The sequence below is a fragment of the Acomys minous genome (genome assembly GCF_964271855.1).
Source record: "Acomys minous genome assembly, chromosome: 2".
In the NCBI taxonomy this organism is placed as follows: domain Eukaryota; kingdom Metazoa; phylum Chordata; class Mammalia; order Rodentia; family Muridae; genus Acomys; species Acomys minous.
In genome coordinates this window covers 139,637,387-139,658,030 of record NC_140484.1, presented here as the reverse complement: position 1 = coordinate 139,658,030, position 20,644 = coordinate 139,637,387, and the positions used below count along the sequence as shown (strand labels likewise).

At 44.4% G+C, this 20,644-nt stretch overlaps 1 protein-coding gene across 3 annotated transcripts in view; it reads left to right on the top strand.

Annotated features, from left to right (window-relative positions):
* Nucleotides 1-20,644, top strand: part of DENND5A (DENN domain containing 5A) — a 63,928-nt gene that overhangs the window by 29,692 nt on the left and 13,592 nt on the right. For all 3 annotated transcript variants that reach the window (XM_084772499.1, XM_084772498.1, XM_084772497.1), the window contains 8 exons: nt 277-464; nt 6,460-6,777; nt 7,524-7,739; nt 8,282-8,516; nt 9,854-10,004; nt 11,360-11,453; nt 13,494-13,625; nt 17,209-17,361. In XM_084772499.1, coding sequence (XP_084628625.1) covers nt 277-464; nt 6,460-6,777; nt 7,524-7,739; nt 8,282-8,516; nt 9,854-10,004; nt 11,360-11,453; nt 13,494-13,625; nt 17,209-17,361 — 1,487 coding nt within the window. The remainder of the gene's footprint in view (nt 1-276; nt 465-6,459; nt 6,778-7,523; nt 7,740-8,281; nt 8,517-9,853; nt 10,005-11,359; nt 11,454-13,493; nt 13,626-17,208; nt 17,362-20,644) is intronic.

The following is a 20,644-nucleotide window of genomic DNA, read 5'->3' as shown; positions in this document are numbered from 1 at the left end:
CTTTTTGTACGAGCATCCCCACCCCCACTTTAGAGAATACACTTAATATATTCTTGAATGGTGGCTAGAGAAAGGTTCCATTTACACAGCTGGACTGTGGTGTCCTGGGATCTACCAGGGTCTGGGTCTGTGGCATCCAGCTGAGAGACACAGTGGTCCTGGGGTCAGCTGAATTGTACTGGCAGTTGAGCTTTCTCTCTGAGAAGCGAGTGTATCATTTGACTGGCGTGTTGAGTGTGCTTCTTGTGTTTTTTTTTTTGTTTTCCCCTGACCTAGATTACCAGAGACTGATGACCGTGGCGGAGACGATTACAGCTCTCATGTTTCCTTTCCAATGGCAGCATGTCTATGTCCCCATCCTCCCAGCTTCTCTCCTGCATTTCTTAGATGCTCCTGTTCCATACCTCATGGGCTTGCATTCCAATGGCCTTGATGACCGGTCAAAGCTGGAGCTGCCTCAGGAGGTAAGACGAGAAGCCAAGTGCTGTACTGCTGGCCCTCCCCTGTTCACCGGGGAGACAGGAACTCTGGGAGGAGCCCAGCATGGTGTCACCAGGGGCTTTTGGTGGCTGGGGTAGGTGAGACTAGGACAGGGAACACGAATTAGCTTCAGGAAAAAGTATAATGAACCTTTAGCTTAATTTATATAATTCAGAGATTCTTCATCACCTGATATGTCCATTATGTTTTTATTTTTTATTAATTGCTTTCCCCCATACTTTTTCTTTTTTAAAATAAAATTTATATGTTTATTATTATATATACAGTGCTCTGCCTGCATGTATGCCTGCACTCCAGAAGAGGGCATTAGATCACATTAGAGATGGTTGTAAGCTACCATGTGGTTGCTGGGGATTGAACACAGGACCTCTGGAAGAGCAGACAGTGCTCTTAGCTGCTAAACCACCTCTCCAGCCCCACTCCCCCTTTGTTTTCAAGACAAGGTTTCTCTGTTTTAGCCCTGGATATCTTGGAACGCACTCACCAGGCTGGCCTCGAACTCACAGTGATCCACCTGCCTCTGCCTTCCAAGTGCTGGGATTAAAGGCGTGTGCCACCACCGTCCAGCTATACACACTGTTTTCAGACATCATGTTTCTCAGTTTTATTGCCATCTTTAGCTTCTTGTATATGTGGGACACGTTCTGGTCCCTTTAGGGCTCTGTATCCTCATTCTTTGTGCACTTCAAGTATGTGGATGTGTGAAGAAGTTGCTGGGAAACCAGCACTTTTCTTAATGGGACTGTTTGGAAATGGTTTATGTCAGAGACTCCAGCTAGAACAGCCTTTGCACCCATTTCTGACCTCTCCTTATGGTCTGCTTGGGGAGGAGTAGACACGGGATTGAAGAGCATCAGGGTGTCATCTATAAGCAGGTCTGTTTATGGTCTCAGAGCCCCATTCACCCAGGTGTGCTCACACATTTTTAAGGGTATTTACCTAACTGGGTATTTTCTACCCTGTTTTATAGCAGATAACCTGAGGGTGGGTTAAGGAGCCTCAGATCACTTTTTAAATGAGTAAACCATTGCCCATGATTAGGGAAGAGTAATGGTACTCTTGAAACATACTTCTAGGGTGTGTTTTGCTGTTTTTGTTTTGAGACAGGGTTTCTCTGTGTAGCCTTGGCTGTCCTGGACTTGCTTGGTAGACCAGGCTGGCCTCAAACTCACAGCCTGCCTCTGCCTCCAGAGTGCTGGGATTAAAGGCGTGCGCTACCATGCCCAGCTATACTTCTAAGTTTTTTCCCCAAAAGGATACACGTTCATAGTCTTTACAAAAACTAACTAACAATAAATAATTTAATTTACCATTTTAGTCGACATCTTTGGACTATAAGGGCTCTTTAAATTCTGTTAGAGGGAAATGTTGAGGCAGTTGAGGGATACTGATGTGGCTCTGTGCAAGGTAGCGTCAGGACACTGAGGTGGGTAAGCTTGGTTTATAAAAGGACTTTCTGTAGAAGGACAGAGAGTGTTCATTTCTTAGACCCTCAAATTAGAATTCATCAGTTGCAGCCATATCTTCAGCCATCAGATTCTGTAAAAAGCCCTTTGTCCTTTTTTACACCAACACATGATCTCAGCTGACCTTGAGCAAATGGGAGCCTGAGCTGCTCTTGTGAGGCAGCTTTTGTTCTGCCTTTTCTTTGGGGCTTCATTGTCTGACCACAGCCGTGTCAGAAGAGTAAGCGTGAGCGCACTGGAGTGAAGAAGGGCTGTTCTTTCTGCCTGTGCCTTCGTTTGCTCCTTCTGGCTTTTCTCAGGACACTCTCAGTAGCTTTCCTAGGATGCTGTGTGCTGAGGTCCTCTTCAGTGATGAACTCAAAGATGTCCTGGGGGCGAAGCTGATTGTGATTTGGGCTTTGTGACCCTCTGAAGGAAGAGTTTGAGAGATCTGGGGAATTCGTGAGGACTACTTAGACAGGAGCTGTCTTAGCATGGCCCTTTCCAGCATGACAGACGAGAGCAGAGAACTAGCTGATCTTTGGCCTTCAATGTCTTTTCCAGGTTTTGCATCTTTAAGCTGTCACGCAGGTGCCAGCCCCTTTCTCAGTTAAGGGAGAGGATGCTTCAGGAGTTGGTCATAGGCATAGAAATTGCTTAAGCTTGTCAGCCTTGCTGTGTGCTGAGAGGAAACAGCATGAAGCCGTTTTATGAGCCTAGAAATGGCCTTCTTTTTCATTTTGTCTTCTCACCCCTCCCTTTTCAACCCTGTTTTGCAGAGTGACGAGTGAGGCCTATTTGATAGAGGCTCCTGTGTATCTTAATTAAGCCACCTTGGAAGTGTGTGCCTGAGCTACTTTCCTCAGCCACCTCTGATCAAGGGTATCCACATAGCTGGGCACAGAACATGATAAAATATTTTGTAGATGGGGCCTGAGAGGTCGCTGAGTGGTGAAGAGCACTGTTCTTCCAGAGACCGGCTTCGCCTCCCAGCACCCACACAGCGCCTCTAGGTCCAGGGGATCGTAAGCCCTCTTCTGCCCTCCATAGGCACCAAGTGCAGAGTGGTGCACAGACATGCGTGCAGGCGGTGTGGGAGGGCTGCAGGAAGGAGAACGCCAAAATAGCCACTCCATGATTAGGGGAGAGGTTTTTATTGTGAATAAGAGAGAAAATATCCAGATCAGAGAGAAAGAGAAGCAGACTGGACATGGCAAGGGCTAGGGGGGTGGGGTAGGAGGGTGGTAGCAGAGAACATTGAGTTATAAGAAGGCTGAGTGGCTGGGGGAGGCCTTAGGGTTGGCTGGGGTGAGAAGGGCCAGGGGGCCAGCATGGGGGCTTTGAGATGCACGACAAGTATTTGTGAATGTGGACTGAGGAGCCTGGGCTAGGGTGGATATTATGATACCCACCAGTGTACACCAGTGAAGAGCCGTGTGTCCATCTGCTAAGGACAAGAGAAATGGCTCCTTTTGGCTGATGAGAACCTGTTTCACAAGTTCCTGAGAAATGCTGGCTTTCATCTAACCTCTAGAAAGCCTTCTATAGTAGCTTGAATTGGGCCAAAACTCATTTCTGGATGTCTGTACTGCCTGAGACCTAACACAGGCAAAGCACCTGTATAAATAAAATAAATAAAATTTGAAATTCTTTATGGACATCTGTTTATTTGATTCACAACAGTGGAAGAGAAGCTACTAAGCACTGTTGGGTGGATTGAGTTGTTTCGGTTGCCTCCATGTTTCTGGTTGGATAAACTGCCTTTTCCTTTCCTTTTTCTTCTTTTCCTCCTCCTCCCCCTTCTCTTCCTCCTCTTTCTTTCTTTTTTCTTTTTTTTTTTTTCTTTTTTTGGTTTTTTGAGACAGGGTCTCTCTGTGCTAGCCTTGGCTGCCCTAACTCGCTTTGTAGACCAGGCTGGCCTCGAACTCACAGCGATCCCTCTGCCTCTGAGTGCTGGGAATATAGGTGTGCACCACCACACTCAGCTCCTTCTTTATTTTAAAGATGAGGCAAGGAGTAAGAGATGGAAGTGTGTGCTTTTCGTTCTGTTGGCTTTATTTAACCGGCCCTTGACTAGATGAGTTGATTTTGTTTTTCTCTTTTGGTGGCTTGGCCTAAGAACATTTATAATGTTAAAAATCTATTAAAAGAATAAGTGAAAACTTGTCTATGTTTAGGTTATAAACATTCATTGGCAAACATTCTGGGAGGCAGAGGCAGGTGGATAACTGTGAGTTCGAGTCCCAGAAAGCCAAAGCTACCCTGTCTTGAAAAACCAAAAAAATAAAACAAACCAACAAACACCCGCCCACACACATTTATTGGCCTTTTAACCAGGCTGGAGTCAACATTGGTATCTATAGAGGAACTCAGAAGTAAAATTTAAAAGGGATTCTTTTAATTTTTGAAGTTTTGAGTTGGGATGTGTTTTAGTTTAAGATGAAATTTTATAGTTACAGGTTGATAGGGTAATTTATGCACTCAGCATAAATGATAAAGGGACCTGTTCAAATGTAGTTGTAATAGATGTAAATTTGTGGGATGGCTATATATTATCCTTTGGCTGTTTCTTTCAGAACATAAAGGCTATTGAGCTAAGGGTAAACTTGTGGCTCAATGGGACAGCGTTTGGGTACGTAAGTAACAGTGCTTTGCCAAAAGAAGGACTCTTACCTATGCTGCTAGGAAACTGGTTTCACATGGATTAAAAGTTAAATGGGGGCCTGTTAGGTGGGTCAGTGGATAAAAGCGCTTGCCAGCAAGCCTGCCAACCTGAGTTCAGTTCCCAGAACTAGCATGATGGAAGGAAAGACCCTGCTCCCAAGTGTTGCCTTCTAATTTTGCTTGTGTATACATACTCACAGATACACGAAAACATCCTATAAAAAGTCTTTGACATTATAATTCTCAAAAACAATTCTGTAACAGGTATCTTTTATGTAAATTAGACAGACATACCTTTAGCTCCCCCCCCCCCCCCAAGACAGGGACTCGTTGTGTAGCCTCGGCTGTCCGGGACTTGCTTTCTAGACCAGGCTGCCCTCTAACTCATAGAGATCCACCTGCCTCTGCCTCCCGAGTGCTGGGATTAAAGGTGTGCACCACCACCGCCCAGCATTACCCTTAGCGCTTTAGATCAGAGTGAACGCAATGTTACGTGTCTTGTCAAGACAGATTAATAAGATAAGCATATACATAGCTCTTATTTATAGTACAAGAAAATGAACAGGAATAAGGATTTTAAACTTTTTAGTTGAACAAGAAATGTGCAAGACCTCTGAGGATCAATAGAGGTGATAGTGAGCGTTTAGTAAGTGACTGGCATCAATCTGAGCTCAGATCCCAGCTCTAACAGGTAGTGATTTTAGGGTTGCACTTAGTCTGTGTCAAGCTTTAAAAATTAATGAGTGTGGGTTTGCCTGCGTGTATATGTATTTTTGTGCCTGGTGTCCGTGGAGGCGAAAAGAGAGCAATAGGTCTACTGGAACTGGAGTTATAGACAGGTATGAGCCGCCATGTGGGTGCAGGAGACTGAGCTCAGTCCTCTGGAAGCCAGTGTTTTTGACTGATGAGCCATCTCTCTGGCCTCTGTGTCAGGTTGTTTTGTTTTGTTTTTGTTTTTTCAAGAGGAGTTTCTCTGTGTAGCCCTGACTGTCCTGGAACTCACTCTGTGGACCAAGCTTTTTGTTTTGTTTTTAAAGTTTCTCTTTTTAGGTTACTCTAGGATGTCCCGAACCTACATAGCCCTGTGATGGCCTGGAACTCTGAGTCGTCCTCTTGCCTCAGCTTTCCCAAGTTCTGGAACTGTAGCCGATGCACCTCCTCCTCTTCCTCCTCCTTCTCCTCCTCCTCCTCTTCCTCCTGCTCTTCCTCCTCCTCTTCTTCCTTCTCCTCCTCTCTCTCCTTCTCCTCCTCCTCTTCCTCTTCCTCCTCCTCCTCCTCCTCCTTCTCAGTTTCATCTGTACAATAAGACTAGCCAGATGGTGACAAGTTCTTTGTTAGCCCGCATTGCCTACCATTAACATAAATGAATACTGACTGTGCAGCTTCTCCCATGCAGTCTTAAGGTCAGAAGGAAGCATGAGGAAGGACTGTAACAATTAAATCTTTCAAATTTGGAGCGAAGTTTAGAAGGGGATGACACAAGTGTATTCAGGGTCATAGGGGAAGATGGTGGCTTCAGTGCTGGTGCTGGACTTGGACACTCTTCTGACTGACTGTGGAATTCATGATTTGTCAGTCAGTTGGCCAGCATTCACTATGAAACTGTGTGCTTAACCACAGCACCACCATGGTCTCTGCATTACTTTCAGCTGTTTCCCCTAGCATTTTACCTCTGCGGAAAGTGTCATGTGCCTAAGGTTTTATATTCAGAAAGCAGAGGGAGCTCCAAGCCTAGAGTGTGCTGCTGCTTCTCCCTCTTCTTTATGCCGCGTCTCACATATGTCATTTAATTATTCATTGTTCTTTCCAAAACTTCTCTACCACTCATACTTCCTGCTTGAATTTTCAGGCTAATCTCTGCTTTGTGGATGTTGACAACCACTTCATTGAGTTGCCAGAGGACTTGCCTCAATTTCCCAACAAATTGGAGTTTGTCCAGGAGGTCTCTGAGATCCTCATGGCATTTGGGATTCCCCCTGAAGGAAACCTCCATTGCAGCGAAAGCGCCTCCAAACTGAAGAGGATTCGAGCCTCTGAGCTGGTGTCTGATAAGAGGAATGGCAACATTGCTGGCTCCCCTCTGCATTCCTACGAGCTCCTCAAGGAGAATGAAACTATTGCCCGGTTGCAAGCTTTGGTCAAGAGGACTGGAGTGAGTTTGGAAAAAGTAAGATGCTGGAAATAAGCTTGTGACACATTTGATCTGTGTTAGGGTGCTGTCCTGGGGAAGCTGCATTGAGGTGAGAAAACAACCAGGTCAGCACAGTGCACATTGGATTTCTGTTTTTAGTTTTTTGAGACAGGGTTTCTCTGTGTAGACCAGGCTGGCCTTGACCTCAGAGCTCCACCTGCCTCTGCCTCTCAAGCCTGAGATTTTATAAAGTACAGCAGATTTTTAAACCAGTTGAACAGAGAAATATTTAGGAAGAAAAATGTATTTCTTTTTTAGAAAGGATAATCTATTTCTCCACATTCTCCCCCAAGAAAAAGAAAAAGGTGATACCAGGAGCAGCTCAGAGCCAGAGCTTGACCTGATGCTCTGACTTCAGGCTCCACCTCCTGCTCGCCTTCGCTGGGGAGGGATTCGCTCCACTTGTTCCTTGGCTGGATGGCACTGGGTTCACAGGGATTGCATCTCCGCATAACTTGGTTCTTGGGTGGGTGTGGATGGAGTGCCGTCTCAGAATCTCTCCTCTCCTCCCCTCTCTTTGCTTCCATCTGCTTTCTAGGCAAGTGTCTACCCTAAGCTAAATCTCTTAGCTTCTAGAGTCCCTTTCTTTTATATTTCTTCCCATTTTTTCTTTTGTTCTCACCTTCTCACCATTTGCTACAGAAACCAATAGGGGAAAAAAATCAAATGAATTGTGTTTTTTGGCATAAAAGTTTCAACTGCCTCCCTTTTTTTCTTTTTAGCTGGAAGTTCGTGAGGATCACAGTAGCAATAAAGATTTCAAAGTTCAGTGTGACGAAGAAGAGCTGAGGATTTACCAGCTAAACATTCAGATCCGGGAAGTTTTTGCCAATCGCTTTACTCAGATGTTTGCCGATTATGAAGTGTTTGTCATCCAGCCTAGCCAGGATAAGGAGTCCTGGTTCACCAACAGGGAGCAGATGCAGAACTTCGATAAAGTGAGTGAGATCCTGCCGGGAGGTATGGATGAGAGCTAGTTACAGCTTGAAGAAGTGACTGCAGGTGACATCACTAGGAATGCCAAATAGGGACAGGCATGCAGATCATTACTGTTAGAAAATTCACCTCTCGACACCCCCCTCCCTGCTGTCTCCCCACTTTAGTCAAAAGGTGTATGTGTAGCAGAAAGTCTGGGCTCTGGAAATCAGTCAGGTTCTCAGGAAATCGGAACTTTTGTGAGAGTTGACAAAGGGGAGGAGGGTTGTAGTTGGCTTTTCATAAAGACCTCGGGCTCTTCAGAGAAGATTTGTCCCGCTTCAGCCCTAGGTGTGCTGCCTGTGGTAGGCAGGGCTGCCATAGTCTCCAGCCCTGGGTGTGCTGCCTGTGATAGGCAGGGCTGCCATAGTCTCCAGTCCTGGGTGTGCTGCCTGTGATAGGCAGGGCTGCCATAGTCTCCAGTCCTGGGTGTGCTGCCTGTGATAGGCAGGGCTGCCATAGTCTTCTCTGTTGTTGACGGCTTCCTTCCCATTGGTTCCACTAGGCATCTTTCTTGTCCGATCAGCCTGAGCCCTACCTGCCCTTCCTCTCAAGATTCCTCGAGACCCAGATGTTTGCATCTTTTATTGACAACAAGATCATGTGTCATGATGATGATGATAAAGACCCTGTCCTCCGGGTCTTTGACTCCAGGGTAGACAAGATCAGACTGTTGAATGTCCGCACACCTACTCTTCGGACATCCATGTACCAGAAGTGTACCACTGTGGATGAAGCAGGTAAGGCCTTCTTGTCCTCTAGGACTCCATTGCTGACATGTCCCTTTCCTAAACGTGTGCTTCTTTCTCTATTTTTGCCTTTGAGTATGTTATCACATGGCTCTTCCTTATTATTTTATTTTAGACAGGGTCTCTGTATTTACCATATAGACCAGGCTGGCCTCAACTCAGAGCTCCACTTGCCTCTCAGCATCACCATCCTTTGTTTTCTTCCTTCTTTTTTGTTTGTTTTCTTTTGGTCTTGAAATCTTTTGTTTTTGAGCCAAGAGTCTCTCTTGACTGGCCTGGAACTGCTATATAAACCTGGCTGGCCTTGAACTCAAAACTACTTATTTATTTTTTACTTTTTTAAAAAATATTTTTTATTTAATTTTAATTTATGTGCGTTGGTGTCAGATCTTGGAGTTACAGACAGTTGTGAGCTGCCATGTGGGTGCTGGGAATTGAACTCTGGTCCTTTGGAAGAGCAGGCAGTGCTCTTAACCACTGAGCCATCTCTCCAGCCCTATTTATTTATTTTTGAGACGGGGGTTTCTCTGTATGATAGCACTGGCTGTTTTGGACTTGCTTTGTACACCAGGTTGACCTCGAACTCAGAGATTTGCCTGGCTCTGCCTCCCTTAGTGCTGAGATTAAAGTTGTATGCCACTGTGCCTGGCTCAAAATCATGTTTAAAAGTAGGATTCCCTGTCCTTTTCATCTTGTATTACCCTTGAAAATGGCAGCATTGGAACAGCTGAGGAGTGTGATGATCTGGTCACTGTGAGGCTCTACCTGTGTGCCGTAAGAGTGAGAAAGTCGGTTCTTAGCCCACCTATAGTCCCTGTGTTGAATCTGCAGCATGGTTTGAGCTACTCTTGTCTGTTACTAGAATACGTAGTGTCATGAGTCTGTCAGGATATAGGGTCTAAGCCATGGAATGAAGAGCTAACTAGCCCTCATCCTAAAGGCTCTTTCAGGAAAAAAGGTGTCACAGTGTCACTTGAGGCAGCCATGCGCATTGTTTCTGGAGATCTTAGTAAAGACACACTAAAACAGGCCTCTTGCCGCTGGCCTCATATTGCAGCCTTTGGGGCTGCTCTAGACCTTGTCTGGGGTTCCCCTCTGTGCCCCCATGGCAGTTAGCTGAGACATTTATAAGAATTACCTCATATATTTCTAGTTGTGAAGGACTCCTGTCCCTCATTGCCTGATGGCCAGTGTTTGGAAGTCACATTTTATCTGTTGGTTTTCAAGCAGGAGGGTAAAAATTAATTGTTTTACTTTATCTTGGCTAGAAGTGAAAACGTCACTTCTAAAGAAGTTTGACTTAATTTTTTTTTAAAAACCTCACTCAGAAAAAGCAATTGAGCTACGTCTGGCAAAAATTGACCACACTGCAATCCATCCACATCTACTTGACATGAAAATTGGACAAGGAAAATACGAACCTGGCTTTTTCCCTAAGCTACAGTCTGATGTACTTTGCACTGGGCCAGCCAGCAACAAGTGAGTAAACCCTAGCGAGTCCCCAGCCTAGCACCAGATGCAGCAGCCCCTGGCATCCAGAGTGTAAGCTAGAGTCGCTATACTCAAAAGACCTCAGGGTTTTTCTTTTTTCTTTTCCTAGACAGGGTCTCTCTGTGTATCCTTGACTGTCCTGGACTCGCTTGGTAGACCAGGCTGGCCTCAGACTCACAGTGATCCGCTTGCCTCTGCTTCCCAAGTGCTGAGATTAAAGGCGTGCACCACCATGCCCAGTAGAATTTTTCTTAATATTTGTTATTTTATATGTGTGACCATTTTGCTTACATCCATGTCTGTGCACCACTGTGTGACTGGAGGCCAGAAAAGTGTACTGGATCTCCTTGAGCTGGAATTACAGATAGTTGTGAGCCACCATGAGTTGAACCGAGGTCCTCTGGACGACTAGTTAGTGCTCTTAAGTACTCCAGGCCTCTGACCTCAGAATTAAGAAAAAAGCACAAAAAAGCAAAAAACAAGTATGAGCAAGACCCACACTATGTAAGCAGTGTCTGTCAGCTTTTGTCTCCACTGTGCAAATTGGATATTCCCAGAATTTGCAAACAGCCAGACTGCAGGTGGGTTGAAATGACTTCGTATTAGAAACCTGTATAACAGCTTCTAGCTTTATGTCTTAAAAAGTGGTGTTGGAGGTAACTGAGCCCAGACTGGAGGTGGGTAACTTGGCTGGATGGTTCTTCTTCAGTTTTTGGAGATGAGTGAGTATCAAGTCCCAGACAGTTTTGTATTTGCATGTTTCAAGACAAATTAATGTCTTATTCCTTGGAGAGTGTTCTCTTTTTCGTTCACTTATTATTTTTTAGCTGCTCATCCCCAAGGACTTTGTCTTGTCTCTAGTGGCTTTCTGTGGTCACCACTAGCTGCCTCTGCCTTTTTTTTTTTTTTGGTTTTGCGAGACAGGGTTTCTCTATGGTTATCTTGGCCATCCTGGACTTGCTTTACAGACCAGGCTGGCCTCAGATTCACAGTGATCTGCCTGCCTCTGCCTCCCGAGTGCTGGGATTAAAGGCGTGTGCCACCACGCCTGGCCTGCCTCTGCCTCTTGAGGGCTGGGACTAAGGCTGTTATTTTGAGACAAGGTCTCTTTTATTGTGTATACCAAGTTGGCCTAGAACTCACAGAGTAGTGAATATTCTTTTGTGTTGTTTTGTTTTCTGAGAAGGGCTTCTCTGGGTAACCTTGGCTGTCCTGGAACTCACTCTGGCCTTCAAATCACAAAGTCTGCCTGCCTCTGCCTCCTGAGTGCTGGGATTACAGGCGTGCCCTACCACTGACCTGCAGTCGTGAATATTCTTAACAGCCTCTTTTGATGTTGTCAGGTGGACAAAGAGGAATGCCCCTGCCCAGTGGAGGCGGAAGGACCGGCAGAAGCAGCACACAGAACACTTGCGCTTAGACAATGACCAGAGAGAGGTAGGACACCATGTGAATGACAAGGAGTCCTTCTGTCCTGCTGCACTCAGCTTTTACGTCGTTTCTCTGGAGTATTCGTTGTCACAGGATTCACCTCTCCCTGTGGAGAAGGTTTGAGTGCAGTTCTAGAGACTAGAGCATGTTTTCCACACGGTAGCTGGCCCGATGACCTTGTATGTGCTCTCCATACTAACTTCCTGCTGACTGTAATACAAACTTCAAGATGCCAGTCTGAAACTTGGCAGAAATGCCTTTAAAATTTGGATTTTTTGTTTGCGGTATGGTAGGAAAGGAGCTGATTTTGTTAAAATATGAAGGAGGAAAGTGAACTGAGATCAGTGCTGTGAATCTGAGAGCAGATGACTTTTCCTGGTCTTTTCTGTATCTCAGGTGACTGTGATGTTTAGTTTTCAGTGCCAGCTTGACACAGTCCAGAGTCACCTGGGAAGGTGTCCCAGCATGGGACTGGATTCGCCTGCCCTGTGCGGGATTATCATGATTTCCTTAACTGACATGGGAAGGCTCTCTGGCTCTGGGTGGCCCCATTCCTGGCAGTTGATCCTGAATCGTGTAGGAGCAGAGAAGCGCACTGAGCACCAGCCCGCATCCTTGCTCTGCGCTCATTGCAGCTGAGAGCAGCTTCCTCGGATGACTGCTGCTGTTTGTAAACTAATGTGCATCTAGGAGCCCAAATAAACCCTCTCTACCTTAAGGGGCTTTTGCCTGTGTTTTATGGCAGCAACAGAAAAGATGTGGGCTTTATTTATTTATTTATTTTTTCTTTATGTGAATAAGGAGTGGGATGGTGTTGTAGTTACTTCTGATGTGGTAAAGAGACATCACAACCAAGGCAGTTCTTACAAACGGTAGCAGGCATGTGTGGCCGAGCTTTTGGCTACTTTATTGGTTTCTTTTCTTTTCTTTCTTTCTTTCTTTTTTTAAAAATTTGTATGCATTGGTGTGAGTGTGTCAGATCCCTTGGAACTGGAGTTACAGAGAGTTGGAAACTGCCATGTGGGTGCTGGGAATTGAACCTGGGTCCATTTGTAAAAGCAGACAGTGCTCTTAACCACTGAGCCATCTCACCAGCTCCGCTTTATTGGTTTCTTATAGCTATCATCCTCCACCCCAATCCCTTCCAAGCCCCCAGCAGTAGGTAGGCAAGAAAGAAGGTTAGAGAGGAAGGAGGTGCACCCTGCTGGTTAGGGGTGCCTCGTTCTTTGGGGGGAAAGTCTAATAATCTTTCTTGTCAGAATTTCTCCAACCAGCAATCCAGCAACAGCAAAGCAGCGCCAGGGAAGCAGTAGCTGCCACCGGCCCTCTCTGGGTCTCATATTTATACCCTCTCAAGAATCCCCAAAACTCCAAACGTCAATTGTCTGTAGCTGGCAAAAATTACACCCCTCCCAGAGCATGAGCCAAATCACAGTCAGCTGCCGTGGACAAACTGAAGCAGCCCCATATCCCACACCTGCGATTAAAACAAAAACATAGCCACATAACTGAGTTTTTGAAGAAACCAAAATTCTCACTACAGGCATGTCTAACTCGTGGATTCCTGGCGATACCCATGAATGTAGCCTAACATAAACTGTTAATGTACTTAAACTGTTGTGAGACCAGTTTGTTTGTTTGTTTATTGTAATTTGTAACTCCACTGCCAGGTCTTAAGTGTAAACTTTGTAGAAAACAATGCCATGTTAAAATTCCAAAAAGTTGGATATGCCTGCTAGTGTGTGTGTGTATGTGTGTGTGTGTACCATACACACCTGTGTAAATGCCTCTTGTGTCCTTATTTTTATTTTTTGCTGCTTGTGTCTTTAAATCAAAGGTAATTTATTGTACCCATGTCAACAAAACCAGAAATGGTGTTATTTTGGTTTTTCCCTTTAGTACAAGAATTGCATGTGTGTATTTGAGCCCAGTATAGCCAAGTAAGGAAGTGTGGGTTGCAGTGCCCTCCTCAGGAGCCCACCAGTCCTGTTGCTGTGGTCTCTGTGCATGGATATGAAAGGTCTTTGCTTTTTGCGTTTGGTGTAGAAGTACATCCAGGAAGCCAGGAATATGGGCAGCACCATCCGTCAGCCCAAACTGTCCAACCTCTCGCCCTCAGTCATCGCCCAAACCAACTGGAAGTTTGTAGAAGGCCTGCTGAAGGAATGCCGAAACAAGGTGAGCTGAGGACACACTTGAGTGCTGCTGTTTTTCCCGGGGTGGGGGTGGGGGTGGGGTGGGGGGTGTTGGTGGGAGGGAGGTCAGGACAACTTCATAAGTCAGTTCTCTCCTTCCGTCTTCATGTGTGTTCTGATGAGGAGACTTCGATCGTCAGGTTTGCTTGGCAAGCCATCCATGTGCCTTACTCCTTATATAGTGGGACAGTACTAACCTTAAAATCTTGTTGCCTTGTTTGTTTGTTTTTCCAGACAGGGGTTCTCTGTGCAGTCTGTGACTGTCCTGGACTCACTTTGTAGACTAGGCTGGCCTCGAACTCACAGTGATCCTCCTGCCTCTGCCTCCCACAGGGCTGGGATTACAAGCGTGCGTCACTGTGCCCAGCTCTTGTTGCTTTATTGTTTGCATATTGGAAATATTTTTGCATATCTGTTGTAATCTGACAGCCGTCACATTTAGAAATAGCAGTTTTGGGGGCTGGATAGATGGTTCAGTGGGTAAGAGCTCTGGCTGCTCTTCCTGAGGACCAAGATTCAATTCTCAGCACCCAAATGGCAGCTCACAACCATCTGTAACTTCAGTTCTAGGGGATCCAATACCTTTACATAGATACACACGCAGACAAAGCACTGATGGACATAAAATAAATACGTGCACACATGTATACATACATACATAAATCTTTAAAAAAAAAAGATTTATTTATTATTTATACAGTATTCTGCCTGTATGTACACCTGCATGCCAGAAGAGGGCATCAGATCTCATTATAGATGGTTGTGATGCACCATGTGGTTTTTGGGAATTGAACTCATGACCTTTGGAAGAACAACCAGTGCTCTTAACCTCTGAGCCATCTCTCTAGCCCCATCTTTTTTTTTTTTTAAATTATCCAACTGGTATTTTGTTTTATTTTATTTAAATAATTTATTCAGATTACATCCTGATTGTTATCCCCTCACTTGTTTTTCCATTCTCCTCACATACATACATCTTAAAAAAGAAAATAAATAGCAGTTTGTGGAATTCTTCAGATGCTATTTAGTTTAGGCTTAGGTTGTTTGCTTGTTTTTCCAAAGAAAAAAAATTATAAAAAGATCAATTTTTTTGTTGGTTTTTGTTTTGTTTTGTTTTGTTCAAGACAGGGTTTATCTGCATAGCCTTGGCTACCCTGGATTCACTTTGTAGATCAAGCTGGCCTCAAACTCACAGAGATCCACCTGCTTTTGCCTCACTTAGTGCTGGGATTAAAGGCGTGTGCCACCACACCTGGCTGAAAGATTAATTTTTCTTTTTAAAGATTTATTTATTATGTATGCAGTGTTCTTCCTGCACTCCAGAAGAGGGCGCCAGATCTCATTCTAGATGGTTAGGAGCCATCATGTGGTTGCTGGGAGTTGAGCTCAGGACCTCAGGTGCTCTTAACCTCTGAGCCACCTCTCTAGCCCATATTTAAGTTATAGGTGTAATTTCTAATAAAGTCTTTATACAAGTCAAAGTATGATAATTTTTAGGATAATTCAGCTGATTTGTTCTCTGCTGTATCCTGAGCATTATCAGTGAAATTAGAAGAAATTCCTACTTCAAGAAGATTGGGCTGGAAAAATGGCTCAGTAGGTGTGTTAATCTCCTAAACAAGAGTAAAGGCCATTACTTGAATTCTTTGGTCAAATTAAGCAAGCTTTATTTTTTGTCACACAGAACTATCTCCCTGAAGTAAAAAATAGCATTGAACACAGAAGAAGATGGGGTTTATTTTAGCCCTCAAACTTCAAGGCTTCGGGGGTTTTCAAGAGTTTTTGGTTATATAGCAACTTGGCAGAACATTTCACAATTATTTGGCAGAACATCTCATTTTTGTCAGGGTTAAAGTTAGGTGCAGAACATGTCAAATTCCAAAAAAAATGGGTCAAGATATGGTCAAACCCAAATTATACAGAAAACAGAAAAGAATTTATTTTGACCTTGTAACAAGATGGCTGGTTTTTTTTGTTTTTTTTTTTTTGAGACAGGGTTTCTCTGTGTAGCCTTTATTATCCTGGACTCACTTTGTAGACCAGGCTGGCCTTGAACTCACAGCGATCCATCTGCCTTTGCCTCTTTAATGCTGGGATTGAAAGTGTGCACCACCACTGCCCAGCTGACTTTTAATCTTAAATGGAGTCAGTCTTGTCCATCAGGTAAAGAGACTAGGTACCAAGTCATCTGACTCCACACATGTATGGCACTCATGCACACATGCGTATGCGCACACACATGTATTCCCCCAAGACGCACATGAACATACATGACAGACACACACATGAGTGCCACTAAAAACTTAAAGAAAAAAAACTTAGATTAAGCAGGGCATAGTAGTGTACAACCTTTAATCTCAGTACTGAGGAGGTAGAAGAAGGCAAATCTCTTGAGTTCGATGGAGGCCAGTGTGGTCTACATAGAGAGACCCTGTTTCAAAAACAAGCAACAACGAAAGCTAGATTATTCTATCAGAATTGATATTTTAAATTCAGATTTGTTTAATTTCAATATTTTAATTATTTATTAATATATTTTGAAATTTATTTTATTTTGTGTGTATAAGTACTTTGCCTGCATGTGTCTCTGTGCACCACATGCATGCCTGGTGCCTGAGGAAGTGGAGAGCCTCCTTGTGGGTGCTGGGAATTGAACCTGGGGTCCTTTGCAATAGCAAATGCTCTTAACCACTGAGCCAACTTTTCAGCCCAAGATTTGTTTTTTTAAATATGTGTGTGTTTATGTCTGTGATTGTGTGCCTGAGTGCAACTGTCCTCAGAGGCCAGAAGAGGGCATCAAGTCTCCTGGAGCTTGAGTTCAGGCTGTTGTGAACTGTCCAATGTAGGTTCTGGGACTGAGGCCAAGCCCTCTTACAGGAGTAGGACAGGCTCTTAACCCTGAGTTGTTTTTTGTTGGGTTTTTCCCCCAGCCCCTTAGTTTAGTTTTTCATGCTGAAACACTTGTGGTTTTCCAATATGCTGTTACCTTTCCTGCTCTCAGGAACATTGTTGATACATTTCTTGAAAGATTTCATGTTCCTCAAGTATCATTGACATTGATGATGTTGTTACAAATGTACAATAAAGCATTTGCAGATTTTTACCTGAAATTTATCCTCAATAACTTCCTTGCTTCCTTTAGTTATTTCAGATTTTTTTTGTTGTTTTTTCTAGAGAGATACTTCAGATTTATTTCTAGGTTATATGTGTGCTTGAAGATTTGTTCAGTACATTTGTTTAAGTGTTTAAGGGGAATATCAGAGGTGGGCATGAGCAAAGGATTTTATTCAACTCTTTTCATCTCATAAAGGCAAAGGCTTGAACTAGAGTAATGAAGTCCCCTGCTAGGGTCACATGCTGATGGCTGTGTTTTTACCTTCTTCTTAACCGAACTTTGAAAGCTTGCACTCCCCGTACCCTGACCTACATGGCTGTAAATACACTGTCCCTGGGCCTTCCTCATCTTGTCCTTCCCAGCCCAGCACCATGCCATGCAGGCTGCCACGGTCCTCTGTGCTTACGTGCTGTTCTACTCACTGTGGGGATCTGTCCTTACCCATTCTTAGACCAAGAGAATGCTGGTTGAGAAGATGGGTCGAGAGGCTGTGGAGCTGGGGCACGGGGAGGTGAACATCACTGGTGTGGAAGAGAACACCTTGATTGCCAGCCTCTGTGACCTTCTGGAAAGAATCTGGAGCCATGGGCTACAAGTGAAGCAGGTAATGGTTCTAGCCTTTGGTTTCACTTACTAGTCTCCCCATACCAGTGGTTGTCAACCTTCTTAATGCTGTGACCTTAATACAGTTCCTCATGTTGTGGTAATGTGCTCCCCCTTCCTCCCCCACAGCTATACAAATTTTCATTGTTATTTCATAACTGTAATTTTGCTACTGCTATGAATCATAATGTAAATATCTGATATGTAGGATATCAACAGCTAAACAAATGTGAGCTTGGCTTTTTTTCCCCCCTTAAAAATAGATAAGGTTTATACATCTGTGTGTTTTAAACCTACCTTTAAAAATGACATCTTTTGCCAAGAGGTGGTGGCACATGCCTTTAAACCCAGCACTGAGGCAGAGATAGGAAGATCTGTGAGTTGGAGACCAGCTTGATCTACAGAGTGAGTCCAGGACAGCCAGGGCTGCACAGAGAAGCCCTGTCTTGAAAAACTAATTAAGCTGGGCATGATGGCACACGCCTTTAATCCCAGCACTCGAGAGGCAGAGGCAGGCAGATTGCTATGAGTTCAAAGCCAGCTTGGTCTACAAAGTGACTCCAGGGTAGCCAGGGCTACATGGAGAAACCCTGTCTTGAAAAAAACAACAGAATCAACAAAACAAAACAAACAAGTAAACAAAACCAAGTTAAAACAAACAAAATGGCATCTTTCTTGGGGGCAAGTTGCAGGTCCGCTTGATAAATCCTCTCCTGTTGGCATGTGTCTGGAGGGAGAACAGAGGGCCTGAGCTCAGGAAGCAACAACCATGCATTAATTTTACAGTCCTAGTAGAAATGAGGCTCTCTCTGAAGGTCTGCAAGAGATCTCTGACAAGTTGAGTGTTTGGTTCTTGGAGAATTTCCTTATTTCAGTGATGTACTTTTAAGTGGTAGTCAAGGCAGCCATCTTTTATTTTCATGTACTTGTTTTGAAGTAAGGTCTCATGTAGCACAGGCTGGCTTTGAACTCCATTTGTATTCAAGGGTGACCTTGAACTTCTGATCTTCCTGTAAGTGCTAGTGCAGACATGTGCCCCACCTGGTTTTTATAGTGCTAGGAATCAAATCCATAGTTTCATATATGCTAAGCAAGCACTCTACCATTGGATCTAATGTTTTTCTCTTTCCTTTTTGGAAACAGGGTTTCTCTGTGTAGCCCTGGCAGTCCTGGAACTCTGAGCTCTGTAGACCAGGCTGGCCTCAATCTCATAGATCTGACTGCCTCTGCCCAAGAGTACTAGGATTAGGTGTGCACCACCACACCTGGCTCTACTCAAAGATTTTTTTGATTAATTTATTTAGGGGTGGGGGCTTGTGTGTGAGAGAGAAAGGGGTAGGAGAAGGTCAGTCGACAATTTGTAGGATTCCTTTCTCTCTCTCTCTCTCTTTCTTTATTCTACAAAAGGATTGAACTCAGGTCTCCTTAGTCCTGGTGGCAAGCTCTTACCCACAAAGCTATTAGAGTAGATTGGCCTTGAGTTCACTGTGTAACCCATTACTGCCTTGATTTGCCACTGAAGATGGAGTCTACAAGAAGGCAGGCTATTTGTAACTGCAAGGATTAGATAAACTACAAGTCAGTACCCTAGAACCCTGGCATTTGGGAAGTCAGAAGTTGTACTTGTAGCTGGTGACACGGCTATTTTCCTTTCTGCCAAGGCACAAGTCCAATAGCACCTGGGAGTCTGAGGTCAGGGAGCAGACTGCTGCCTACTAGGACTAAGTTCAGTTTGCCACCTACAAACTGTCATCTCTTTATAATCATCCTTCAAGATACCATGACTCATGTGTAGGATTCATATATGTATATGTATGTGTACATGTGGAGACCTCAGGTGTGGTTCATTTTTATTTTCTTGAGATAGGGTCTCTCTATGTAGCTCTTGCTGTCCTTAAATTTCTGATCCTGGCTCCACCCCTGGAGTGTTGAAATTACAAGCATGGGCTGTTACACAGGGGTTTATGTGGCACTGGGATTGGGCTCAGGGCTTGGTACCTGTTAGTCAACTGCTCTACCAACTGAGCCACAGCCCAGCACTAAGATACTATATTCTAGACGTTTAACATAGTGCTTTAGTATTAGCAAGCACTGAGGTATGAGAGCTAATAGGTTTCTTCTCCACCAATGATGCAAGTATAGGCCAGATCAGACCGGGTTAAAAAGTAAATAAATGCAGGGTGAATTGGTATAAGTCTTAGGTGGGTTCACTGGTCATAGAGAAGGAGGCCAGGGAAGTTGTCATGCAGACAGGGTGACAGAGAAGCAGAAAGGAAGAGAGAGGAGGGGGGAGGGAGGGAGGGACAGAGACAGACAAAGACAAAGACAGAGAGAGACAGAAGGGCAGAGTGAGAGAGAACACAGAGAAAGTAGGTAACCAAAATGTCTGGATCATATAGGGAAGAGCCTCTGGGGAGAGTACAAACTAGCCTCAGGGTAGAGGGCAGGATATGCCAGCATGTCCCGTGGCAGGTAGGGACTGGGGAATGCTGGGAGAACCTGGAGGCAGGCACGTTCTTCCCTCCCCCCGCCCCCCAGGTTTTCTCTGTGTAGCCTTGGCTGTCCTAGACTCACTTTGTAGACCAGGCCGGCTTCGAACTCATAGAGATCTACCTGCCTTTATATCCCTGAGTGCTGGGATTAAAGGTGTCAGCCACCACACCCAGCTTCCAGGTGCGCTTTGTTATGTTAAATAGGCACCTCAGCTGATTGACCCAGCTTTAAAATTTAACAATAACGTCTATCATTATTATTATTTCCATTAAATGTAAAACTGAAAGATTTTGTAAGATTATTATAAATTATGTTGCTAATATAGTGCATACTATATTTTTATTAATCACATAGAACATGATTATGAAACTGAAATATTTATCATCTTTGATAGTTGTAGAGGCTGGGGGGATGGATCAGTTGGTATAATGCTTACTGTACAAGCATGAGGACCTGAGTCCTGTCTCCAGGACTTGCATTGCAGGGAGGGCTGGAGAGATGGCTCAGTGGTAAAGAGCACTAGCTGCTCTTCCAGAGGTCCTGAGTTCAATTCCCAGCAGCCACAAGGTGGCTCACAACCACCTATAATGTGATCTAATGTCCTTTTCTGTCATGCAGGCAGAGCACTGTACACATAATAAATAAATAACTCTTAAAATATATAAAGAAAAAGCTAATGATGGTGAGTGTTTATAATTCTACTGTTGAGGAGGAGGAGACAGGTAGATCCCTGGGGCTCACTGGACAGCCAGTACTTGATGAACTACAGGCCAATGAGAGACCCTGTCTTA